Source organism: Amphimedon queenslandica, unplaced genomic scaffold, assembly GCF_000090795.2.
Source record: "Amphimedon queenslandica unplaced genomic scaffold, v1.1 AMPQUscaffold_13507, whole genome shotgun sequence".
Classification (NCBI taxonomy): domain Eukaryota; kingdom Metazoa; phylum Porifera; class Demospongiae; order Haplosclerida; family Niphatidae; genus Amphimedon; species Amphimedon queenslandica.
In genome coordinates, this window is record NW_003546257.1 from 77,021 (window position 1) to 88,964 (window position 11,944).

Sequence of the window (11,944 nt, forward strand, 5' to 3'; positions counted from 1 at the left end):
AGTTCCTGGTGCCTTTAAAAGATGGGATTTTCGAGAGAGACCAACAACGTGTACATTGTGTGACATGTAAGGTACTCTGGTTCATAGCTAAGGTTCAGTAGAGGCTATAGCATAGGATGGAAAACTAAGTTATAGTTATACAGGATAGGCTGGTATGGTAGATATAGGCTAGTTTAGTTTGTTAGTGTAAGAAACGGTTGTATATTGGTACTAGATAGGTTATAGTTCAGTTTGTTAGTGTAAGAAATGGCTGAATATTGGTATTGGTGATGGTTTAGTTTGTTCATGTAAGAAATGGTTGCATATTGGTATAGGTGATAGTTTAGTTTGTTCGTGTAAGAAATGGCTGTATATTGGTATAGGTGATAGTTTAGTTTGTTCGTGTAAGAAATGGCTGTATATTGGTATAGGTGATAGTTTAGTTTGTTAGTGTAAGAAATGGTTGTATATTGGTATAGGTGATAGTTTAGTTTGTTCATGTAAGAAATGGTTGTATATTGGTATAGGTGATAGTTTAGTTTGTTAGTGTAAGAAATGGTTGTATATTGGTATTGGTTATAGCTCAGTTTGTTAGTATAAGAAATGGTTGTATATTGGTATAGGTGATAGTTTAGTTTGTTAGTGTAAGAAATGGTTGTATATTGGTATAGGTGATAGTTTAGTTTGTTAGTGTAAGAAATGGTTGTATATTGGTATAGGTGATAGTTTAGTTTGTTAGTGTAAGAAATGGTTGTATATTGGTATAGGTGATAGTTTAGTTTGTTAGTGTAAGAAATGGTTGTATATTGGTATTGGTGATAGTTTAGTTTGTTAGTGTAAGAAATGGTTGTATATTGGTATAGGTGATAGTTTAGTTTGTTAGTGTAAGAAATGGTTGTATATTGGTATTGGTTATAGTTCAGTTTGTTAGTGTAAGAAATGGTTGTATATTGGTATAGGTGATAGTTTAGTTTGTTAGTGTAAGAAATGGTTGTATATTGGTATTGGTTATAGTTCAGTTTGTTAGTGTAAGAAATGGTTGTATATTGGTATAGGTGATAGTTTAGTTTGTTCATGTAAGAAATGGTTGTATATTGGTATAGGTGATAGTTTAGTTTGTTAGTGTAAGAAACGGTTGTATATTGGTACTAGTAGAAACGCGAAACAGTAGGCATAGGTAGTTTATTATTTATTATTATTTATGATTATTTTTTAAATTATTTATTATTTTTATTTATTTATTATTATTATTTATTATTTTTTATTATTTTTGGCCCTGGGGGCGCCCCCAGGCCTTTATTATTTATTATTATTTATTATTATTTTTTATTATTTTTGGCCTGGGGGCGCCCCCAGGCCTTTACTATTTTTTGGGCAGCAATGTAGTGCAGCCTCCTCGTGGCGCTGCCTGGGATCACTAGTGGTTACTACTGCTAGTGATGCTAAGAGCACTACAAGGAGGTTATTAAAATACTACAGAATTACATGTCTTTTATAGGTAAGAATAATTATTGTTGAAGACTACATTGCTAAGTATAATAATAATAATCATATCACTGCTCAGTCTAGGCAACACTACAAAGAATTAAAGAATTGTTGCAGCATTATTAATATGCCTTTATAGAGGGGCATTTTTAGTAAGTTAAATAACTGTGCTTTATTTTATTGTAGTACCTTTCTCTTCTTTTAAATACAAGTCATACAACACAGCATACCGAGCTGCAGCATACAACTCAACTCCAAACTGCACCAAAATTCATCATCTGGATAATACTAGGCGTGGCTTTACATTTTAAGTCACGTGCACAAATAAAAATGGCCACCGCTGAAGGTAGGTTTTTTCTGGTTTTCTTTGTTTCTTGATTTACTGTATATCCTATTGTGTTTAAACAGATATTTGTCGTGTGTGCCGTTTATCTGGTACTTCTGATAGGCCACTCTTCCATCCTTGCCTGTGTACTGGAAGCATACGTTATGTTCATCAAGATTGGTTAGTATATATAATATTTTCATATAATTTTAAAATCTGATGTTTAGTTTAATGCAGTGGCTCCAGCACAGCAGGAAAGAGTAAGTTTAGTTTATTATTTATTTATGTATTTATTTGTTATTGTAGATATTGCGAGCTTTGTCATTATAAGTTTCAGTTTGCATCAAGTAAATATACCATTTTAACCTCCGTTTTAACGTAATATTTTTCATTATTATCTATTGTTAGTATATAGAGCTGATATGCCAAGATGGCTGCCAGTCAATTACATATACAAGACTTTAGTTCGTGGTCTGAACCAAAGGCTACAGAGATGGTTCCATTTTTGTTTTGTTCTCTTCACATGGCTATACCTCCTACCAGTTTGTACATGTAAGACAAATAATAGTTCCACATAATGTGACTAACCACTGTCTGTGACAGATCGAGTTTACTGCGTCGTTTTTAAAGGAGACTTTTGGGGTGTCATAACACTGCCATGGGAGCTAATAACATTGTAAGTAGTACATTAGACTAATGCTCCCTCCATTATGACTCTATTATTTCCTTATTGTCCCTACATTTCTTATTGATTCTATTTCTCTCCTTCCTCACCCTTCCCCCTCTCTCCCTCTCTCTCTCTCTTCAGTGCTAATCTGATCCTAGAGGGACTAGTTGGACTCTTCATTGTCTTTGTGTCGCTCTTGGCCTTCATAAGTTTGGTCTGGCTCAAGGACCAGCTGACAACAGGCACTGGCCCTGACTGGCTCACAGCTGATCAACAAGAGGCTCAGAGGCAAGCAGAACCGACTCCGAGAGACAACATGTCCGATGATGAGAAAGCTAAACTGATTAATGACGCACACATCGACATGAGGAAAAGGCAGAGAACGGCGGAGAGACTTAGCATAAACGAGTCGAATAAAAAATGGAGGAAAGATAACGAGGTGTGCATAGTATATGTATACATGTTAGTAGTACTTTTATTCATTAGATTTAAAGGTCTGTTTTATATGACATAATGCATGCATGTACTGTACATAATGTATATATTTACTTTACATATAATGTACTTGTACATACATATACATGTATGTACATGTATCTACATTTAGCATTTTTCTTATAGAAATTCATCAAAGAGTTAGAAGATGCGACTGCTAAACGGTTTTACGAGGAAGGGGTTGAGCTGAGAAAGAGGCAAATGGAGTTGATCTACCAGCTGGAGTTACCAATGAACCACTATATGCCTGCACTGAAGGCAGCCAGACTCAAGAACATTGAAGGGATCGAGAAATGGAAGAACGATATAGTCGAGGACTTGAAAAAGAAGTACATCATATCGTCTGATGTTGTGGGACTCCCTCCTGAAGCTGCTGCCATTGTTGATGCAACACCATTACCATCTTTAGAAGAAAGGGGTAGGAATGAAAACCAATTGCATTCATGTGTACAATGTACATGTATATATATACATTTGGTCTATTCTAACTTTTAGTAATGTTCATGTACATGTACATATATTTATTTCTTGCATGATTGACTTATTTCTATTTTTTGTGTGTACAGGATTGACACCAGAGCAAGCCACATTGTTTGAGTTGCATCAAGACAGACCAGTACCAATCACTGATGAATCAAGAAAGAGAGAGCTGGAGGCAGAGCTTGATGAAGTTACTAATCGACTCATGGAGCTGACTGTGTCTCAAAAATTAGAACATGAGAGAATAGTACAGTAAGGACTCAGCTCATCTATACTCATTGAGTTAATCCTGCATCGTTGATTTGAATCAATCTCATTGATTTGAAATCAAGCATGAATCACATACACATATGTATGTATAATGTACATGTATATGCCAAGATCTACTATGTCATGTCATACTACTTCTTTTTATTACTTAGTTACTTATCAATGGAGACCCTTGATTCAGACACACTCGATGAACTCTCCGAGGGAGAGCGAGACATGATTGGATCGTCCCGTTTTGCTCATCAAATTTATAACCGGAAGTTCGAAGATGAAGCGGCCATGATGGCGGGTCACATGGCGGAGGTGAGGGTAGCTCACCCTGTGCTAATGGAGAGGACGATCCCTACCTGGTACCAACGGGTCACTGGTAGGAATAACAACAACGACCAACAAGACCAAGTAAATGGGAAATAATTGCATAGGCAGTATTATCGTATAATTTTGAAGCAAGCAGGAAAAATTTTTGGATTGCAGCATATTTTTGGTTGCTTAGCTCAAAAAAATTGATAAATGTGCATTGTATTGCTGTATCCTTTATACTGTACTTACTGCATATTTATTAAATTTCATTTACCATCATTCATAAGTTTATGTGTGTGCTAGGAGCTAAAGTTACACTGCCTTCTTTCTTGCTACAGGCTGAAGCTAGGAGAAGGAGACAGAATGCTCCAGCAAGACCTAACATTGGTCAAGCACTAGTGGGGCTGGCCAGAGAGCCTCAAGGTACACAGCAGCACCTGGACACATTTATTAACACGAAACCATTGAGATGTTATATGTTTATTAACATGTGATACCAATACCATAATGATATGTTATATTGACATCTTTTATGTATTGTACATGTATATTCATATTTATTTTCATTGACAGATCCCAATGCTGAAGCGTTGCAAGCTGATCAACTAACTAAAGTAATCAACTTTTTTCATTCCGCAATCAGTTCATATTTTTTGTTTTTTTTTTCTGTTACAGATGTTAGGATTGGATGGCTCCTACCAGTTTTTGGTACATGCATCTAATTTTTTACACGTATTTAGTGTAAATTTTATATCTTAATTTATAGGAACATGTGATGTGGATGCTGCTACTGATGACTGCACTATTATTAATATTTGGTAAATCCAGTACAATATGTACTAATGCACTATACACTGAGATTGTCCATTTATTTCTAGGACTTATTCCTAACAAAGTCGGCCAACTATTTACAAGTTACCTGTCAATAGACCAACTGGTATTTAACATAAACTGTGTACATGTATATTTTGTAATTATGTATATTTTTATTAATATTAATAATTATTATTAATAATTTGTAACTGTAATATTTTCTTCTTTATTAGTATTGTTTTTATTATCGTTATTTTTCTATGCAGGCATGGAATGATAACTGGAGGATATTGTTCTCCACAATCAATGGTTATGTCATTGTCATGATTCTTATCGTTATTTTATATGTATCCTCTATATATTTAACCTTATAATAGATGCTAATGTAATATGTTCATGTAGTTTCCCCACCTTTATATTGTATGGACTATAGATGCCACTTTATTTGTTATTTTTCTTAATGATTGTGATGCCTGATGTGCTATGTATATATGCATAGTATGTGGTTGGATTATTCAAATTAGCAAAGTGAGATTATTTATTTATTTATTTGACTATTTATTATTATTATTTGGCTATTTTTTGAACTGAACTGATTTTGAGCTCATTCCGATCAAAATTGGATTTTTTTACGAATTTTTTAAGTTGCTCCAAAATCGGGCCAAAGTCCATGTACTATAATAGTACAGGGATTTTGGCAAAATTTTGTCAAAAATGACTAGGAGAGAATTCTTCATTTTTATAATATTTTCTGATACATATACATGTTCTTATGTTGCGTAGAAAGTTTGAGCTGATTCTGATCAAATTTGGATTTTTTACGATTTTTTACGATTTTTTAAAGTTGCTCCAAAATCAGGCCAAAGTCCCTGTACTATAGTACAGTGATTTTGGCAAAATTTCATCAAAAATGACTAGGAGAGAATTCTCCATTTTTATAATATTTTCTGATACATATACATGTTCTTATGTTGCGTAGAAAGTTTGAGCTGATTCTGATAAAGTTTGGATTTTTTACGATTTTTTTAAGTTGCTTCAAAATCAGGCCAAAGTCCCTGTACTACAGTACAGGGATTTTGGCAAAATCTCGTCAAAAATGACTCGAGAGAATTCTCCATTTTTATAATTTTTTCTGATACACATACATGTACATATACATGTTTTAATTATTGATTATTATTTTTATATTATTTTTAGAATAAAGAGCTTCCTTGGTATGGCTTACCTAGCCCTCAAGATATCAACATTGCTTCTCCTTGAGGCTGGAATATTTCCACTCTGCTGCGGCTGGTGGCTGGACATTTGCTCGTTTGTATGTGAAAGACATAAATTCATTTATTTAATAATTTTTGTACTGCAGTCTTTACTAGGCACTAGTCTGAAGGCTAGACAAGCAAGCCTCAATTATGCTCCTGGTAATAATTTTATTTTTAAAAAATGACTTTAAAAATTTAACTTTTTAGCTACAAAAAATTATATTAAATTGTTGTATTTTTTAATGCAATTTTAATTACTAATATTATTATTTTTTAGGTACTGTAATGTTTCTTCATTGGTTGGCTGGGATGATATTCATTTTCTATTTTGCTTCGTTTGTCGTCTTGCTCCGTGAAGTACTCCGTCCCGGGGTGATGTGGTTCTTAAGGAACCTTAACGATCAAAACTTCCATCCTATACAAGATGTAAGCTTGATTCTTTCTCTATCATTTACTTTCGTTTCTTTTCTTTTCCATTTTTACTTTATTTTTTTCTTCTTTTTCCTTTCTCTCTCCTACATGTAGATGATCAGTCAGCCATTTCAAAAGCACTTCAGACGCTTCCTAATGTCTAACGTAAGACAAAAGAATTAATACTTTTTCAAATATATTCTAAATAATAACTGAACGCATACACATGTATTATTATTATTATTATTATTATTATTATTAGATTATGTTTGGTGTCAGTATATTGGTATTGATATACATACCAAGTCGTCTCGTTGTATACCTCTTCCCTTGGTTCTTGCCATACAACCTAACGCTAATGAGGTAACCCCTGTAATATTGATGCAATTATTAAATAAATATTTTGCATACTTTTATGTATTTTTAATTTTGATGATAAAAATAATTATGAATTTATTTCTAGTACTGTGAGTCCTATAAGAGAGGTCCAGTTGGAGTTGATTCTGCTTCAGTTCGTAATACCCACTTTACTTGAGCACTCCAATACAAGAGCAGCCATAAAGAATGGAGTTATCATGTGGTCTAGATTTATGGCTAAAATACTGTAAGTGAATGACATACTATGAGACCTACATGTACATTACTGTAAAAATGTAATTTTACTTGAAAAATCCAATTTTAATGTTTCTACACAATATATAATATACACATGTAAGAACATGTATCAGAAAGTGTAGCTATATATAGTACAGGGTTGATTATTGAATATCAACCTGTGTGACTGTGTGTATCTGTGGTGAAGAAATTAGTGTATGATTATTACCAGAAAATTGCCAAATATAATGAGGATGATTGTGTGATGCAACATTATGCAATATATAGGCCATACATTATATCCACATTGTACTTCTCCATACAATATTTGTATTTTATTTATTTTATTTTATTTATTATACATTTAGTAAACTTGATTCATATTTACTGGATAACCCACAGACTGGGGTAAGCATTATTTATTTAATAGTATTATCATTACTCTTAATTCCACTATTCTTCTCTATAATTATTTCTCTCTTAGGGTGTGGTTGTTGATATGCACGGTAACGTCATAATGACACTACCTTATGATCCTAACTGGGAAGGTCCTGTACATCCTGGCCCTGCTGAAGTACTTGGCCCAGGATTTGCTCCGTTTAAACCTTACTTGAGAACAAAATACTTCTTTCTTAGAGTAAGTATAGTTGGTTTAACCCTAGGAACGAGTTTTTCTGGTTCTTTATTTCGTATTAATTGTATGATTGCCAAATTACCACCATTTCATGGAAGAGTATAATTGACAAACGAGAAACAAATGATTCTGGAATCTGCCCTTCACAATTTCATGCCAATTGATCATCAATTTGTACATACTGTGCTTTGCAATTTCCACAAAATTAATTATATACAAATAACAAATTAACAATACATATAAAAAATGTGTTATACAAATGATGTCCTGCTCTAGTGCTCTGTACCCTTCTTTCCTTTTTAGGTCACTATTCTATTGTTTATTTCTGTAACGAGTATAATCACAGTCAGTGCTGCATTTCTACTTGGGCCAGGTACTTGCTTGCATCTATCACCACATACTTTATTAAGTTATTCACCTTCTGCCTCTGCCTCTCTAGTCTTATTAGGTAGAACCCTGATGGGGTACATTGGTTTAATTGCTCCTCCAGACATATACACAGCTGCTATTGGTATGTATGTGGTGTGGGTGACAGTGAGGGTTGCCACTGCCATCATTTCCAAGACAAGAGAAGGATTTGGTGTCATCATGAAACAGCTTCTACTCTGGACCTATCAGGTATATTCCTGGAAGAAGATAGCATTTAAAAAAGAGAGAGAGAGAGGGTGGGAATGGAATAATAATAATAAATCAAAGAAGACTTACATGTTTTGGTTACTTTTAACAAAGAGATCAGAGAGAGTGACTTCAAAGAAGCGATGAATTGGTCTAATTATTTTCTCTTTATTAATTTTGATTGTGTTTTAGGGTATGAAGTGTGCGATAGCTGGTTTCCTCTTATTCATCGTCATCCCATTACTGTTGGGTAATCTTGTTGACCTACTCATCATCTCTCCAATAAGAGTACCAACCAACAGAACACCTATCACCTACTTCAGCACTGTAAGTACATTTATGTGATGTACTGTATCCATATACTGTATGCATGTATATGTACATGTACATTGAAAAAATTCACGTACTCTTGATGTACGTGTTACATTTTATTTTAATCATAAGAGCAGTATATGTATACAGCGAGTTTTTATGTGAATAAATCATGTACTCTTGATACATACATGTACATGTATGTGTTACATTTATTTTGTTCAATGTAATAAATGATGGAGTTAATGATACAGCATATTTCAATCGGCCCTTGCATCTTATACTGAAACTCAAAGGATTAAAAATATTAATGCAATCATGTATATACATGTAGTTACAATATCAATTGCGTCAGTGACAATTGTTATCTAACGATATTTTATTTGGTATGCGGGGTTGGCTCGACTCTGTCCCAGTTTTATGCTCTCATTCCATATAATAAACTGACTACATCATAATTGTATCCTTGATTACTTCCAATCAAAACTATCGCAAAAGGTGACACATTTATCATTTCTTAATGTAGTCCGAGTTTGTGTGCATGTATGGACGTGCAAATACTTTTGTTTGTTAATTTAATGCTGTTTACTATCACACAGTCTTTAATAATGACTATTAAGCTTATGTTTTCTTAATACCCCTGTCTTGTGTTGTCTGGTTTCTCTATGATGCGTGCATAAACGGATACTCCATCATTACTGGATGTTTACTAGTTTTAAAGGGGAATTATACCATTAGGATGTGTTCTAGCTAGTATTGCTTACATGTAGATATTGTGTTTGTTTATATTTATGCATGTACATGTGTAGGTGAATGCAAATCGAATTGGCGGTATTGTTCCTGTATTTGGTAGATTATGACACTTGCTGTGACTTGAGAGCACTCACATGTACTCCGTAATGCAATAAGTGTGATGCAGCCATGTTTACTTCAAAAGGATTGCTACATATTATGACAATTCCATGGATTGTTATAATGATCATTAATAATATCAAGGCATTGCTGTGCATCACTTATTGAGTCATAAACTAATTTCCTTTGTCATTTATTTACTTAAATTTATAGTTATCTATTTGCTTTATTTTTGCTATTTATTTACATTTTAAATTTAATTTTAGCCATTTATTTCCTTATTTTTCTCATTTTATTCCATTAGGAATGGGCCCTTGGCTTATTACACATGAAGTGCTCCTGTGGCGTCATTTGGCTTACAGACACGTCATTCAAACGCACTCTGGACCAACTCTATCAACGCGGCGTCCGTAACATGAGTCTCTCGTTTGTCCTAGTCTCTGTTGCATGGCCTGTTATCTCTTACCTCTTCTTGTTCATATCAGTTCCCTACGTGTTCTTTATAACCATCTTCTATCAGACAGGTTAGTTTAGTTATGCACATGTAACATGTACGAGGAAGAATGGATGGAATGGTAAATGATTGAAGAATTGAAATATGAATGGAATGTTGTTGTCATACTTGTTTATTTGTAAAGTGTTTATTTGTGTTTGCATAGCAGAGACAGTGAAAGCAGGATAAAGTATATTGAGCAAATTATAGAGTAATTAGTGCCCATCTCCCTTTTCTCATGGTTGGATACATTCTTAATATGACAGTGTTGTTTACTGCACTACATGTTTTAAGGAAGCTATTTCTCTGAATGCATTCATAGCCAATAGATCCGGTTGTATAGGAAAGGCTTCTGTGTACTAGTCAATACATCATTCCTGCTATAGCTTGCAGCTCAGTACCACTTTACATGTTCTAGTGTAGCTGTTATTACTAGAGAATATTTAATCACAAATAGGCTGTGTTAGTCCATGCATAAGCTTTATATAGCATCAAAGCATTAGACTATATTAGACTTTCCAATGAAGAGAATTGAGCATGAATAATTTAGACAAGAAGAGACAGTGTTACTCAATGATATCAGTATTAGTATTGCATGCATTGGTGGATAATGTTGTATATATTTATTGATATTATTAGTTTTTGGAATAATGTTCATGCAATTGTGCATGAAAATTTCTTGCAACTGCAACTAACAATTACTGACTGTATCGTTTACATTCTTATGATTATTAGTCCATTGTAGTGAAGTTCTATTTAGTTACTCAATACCAGCACAATGACTCTGCATGTAGCTGCAATCGGTACTATTATCATGTTGTATGTGGTGATGAAAACAGGATTCATGATAATTCCATCTTGCCAATGGTCCATGACACATGTGCTACAGTGACAGTCTCACTAACATGTAGTATCCATTACTGGCCCATTGTAGTGTCCATTACTTCATTCTCCTAGTATTGCTGGAGTAGCTGTGTTTAATGTGATATAATGTAATGATGCAACTAACTGCAGGGTATTCTTTATTTCTTATTAATTTTACTATTGCATATATAGATTCACATTTAAAACTCTGCAATCTTTATACACTGTTATAATAATAATAATAATTATTATTATTATTATTTTTAGGATTAACCAGCTATGCAACGAGCTTCTTATGGTATCGCTATTGCTATGCACTTTCTTTCTTTTTGCTGGTTGCATTGAGCATGATGCTAATAATTGTGAAGCAGTCCACAAAGATATACTCCAATATTAGGAATAAAGAGTAAGTTGTTTGCCTTCTTCCTCCTTTAATAAGCACTCCATAGCATTATAAATAATAATAATAATATTATACCAATAAGCTTCCTTGTATTGAAAGGTCAACGTGGTTTATGTACTGAAGTTGGCCAAGTTCATACAAAGTTCAGCTTATTGGTGATTTCATGCACTTCGTGTTGTGTCTGTCCTGTTTGTTCATGAACATTTTAATACTTCAAATCTTTTTCTCAGATATTTGATTGGTCGTCAGTTGGTTAATTATGGTACAGTAGCTACAGAAGAGTTCACTCCAATGGCCGTACCAGTTGAAGAGACTGGCCATGATTGATTATTATAACTTGTGATCATTGTTTACATTTTATGCAGCCCTTGTGTTTGTATATCACAGTTTGTCATTAATTACACTTAATATTTACTTATATATGCCCCCCTGTGCATCATTGTTTGTATAGGCATTCATGCTTCTAAATATAGTTACAGTTTCAGGAAAATAAAAATTTTCTGCACTAAAATTGGGTTAATGAGTTTAGGATTGTGCACTTCTAATTGCAGGATTTTTTGTGGTTTATAGTTTGAGAAGTTGATGATAATATGTGACCATAATTGACAAAAGGTACCTTATGGCGGGTAGTGAAATTTGTCTTTCTAGCCTAAGAAATCCAACTTCCTGAGCTCCATTTATCATAAAATTACTCCA

The 11,944-nt window shown here is 33.6% G+C and overlaps 1 protein-coding gene across 2 annotated transcripts; it reads left to right on the forward strand.

The window, feature by feature from the left end:
• The first annotated feature begins 1,760 nt into the window (after nucleotides 1-1,760).
• On the forward strand, nucleotides 1,761-11,668 carry LOC100634177 (E3 ubiquitin-protein ligase MARCH6-like). Of its 2 annotated transcripts, XM_020008709.1 has the most exons (31): nucleotides 1,761-1,810; nucleotides 1,873-1,969; nucleotides 2,017-2,049; nucleotides 2,096-2,136; nucleotides 2,198-2,341; nucleotides 2,393-2,465; nucleotides 2,598-2,895; nucleotides 3,078-3,369; nucleotides 3,518-3,683; nucleotides 3,854-4,100; nucleotides 4,340-4,424; nucleotides 4,575-4,615; nucleotides 4,677-4,709; nucleotides 4,768-4,819; nucleotides 4,880-4,938; nucleotides 5,081-5,161; nucleotides 5,314-5,342; nucleotides 6,012-6,126; nucleotides 6,175-6,229; nucleotides 6,348-6,496; nucleotides 6,596-6,646; nucleotides 6,744-6,844; nucleotides 6,945-7,085; nucleotides 7,444-7,483; nucleotides 7,560-7,712; nucleotides 8,013-8,082; nucleotides 8,149-8,327; nucleotides 8,517-8,651; nucleotides 9,793-10,012; nucleotides 11,113-11,251; nucleotides 11,479-11,668. In XM_020008709.1, exons 1-31 carry the CDS (start codon nucleotides 1,795-1,797, stop codon nucleotides 11,573-11,575), a joined length of 3,432 nt encoding a protein of 1,143 aa, XP_019864268.1. In that variant the 5' UTR covers nucleotides 1,761-1,794; the 3' UTR covers nucleotides 11,576-11,668. The 2 variants fall into 2 exon arrangements, with proteins under 2 accessions (XP_019864268.1, XP_019864267.1); XM_020008708.1 differs by lacking the exons at nucleotides 9,793-10,012; nucleotides 11,113-11,251; nucleotides 11,479-11,668 and adding an exon at nucleotides 9,446-9,689 and having other exon boundaries at nucleotides 1,781-1,810.
• Nucleotides 11,669-11,944: the final 276 nt, after the last annotated feature.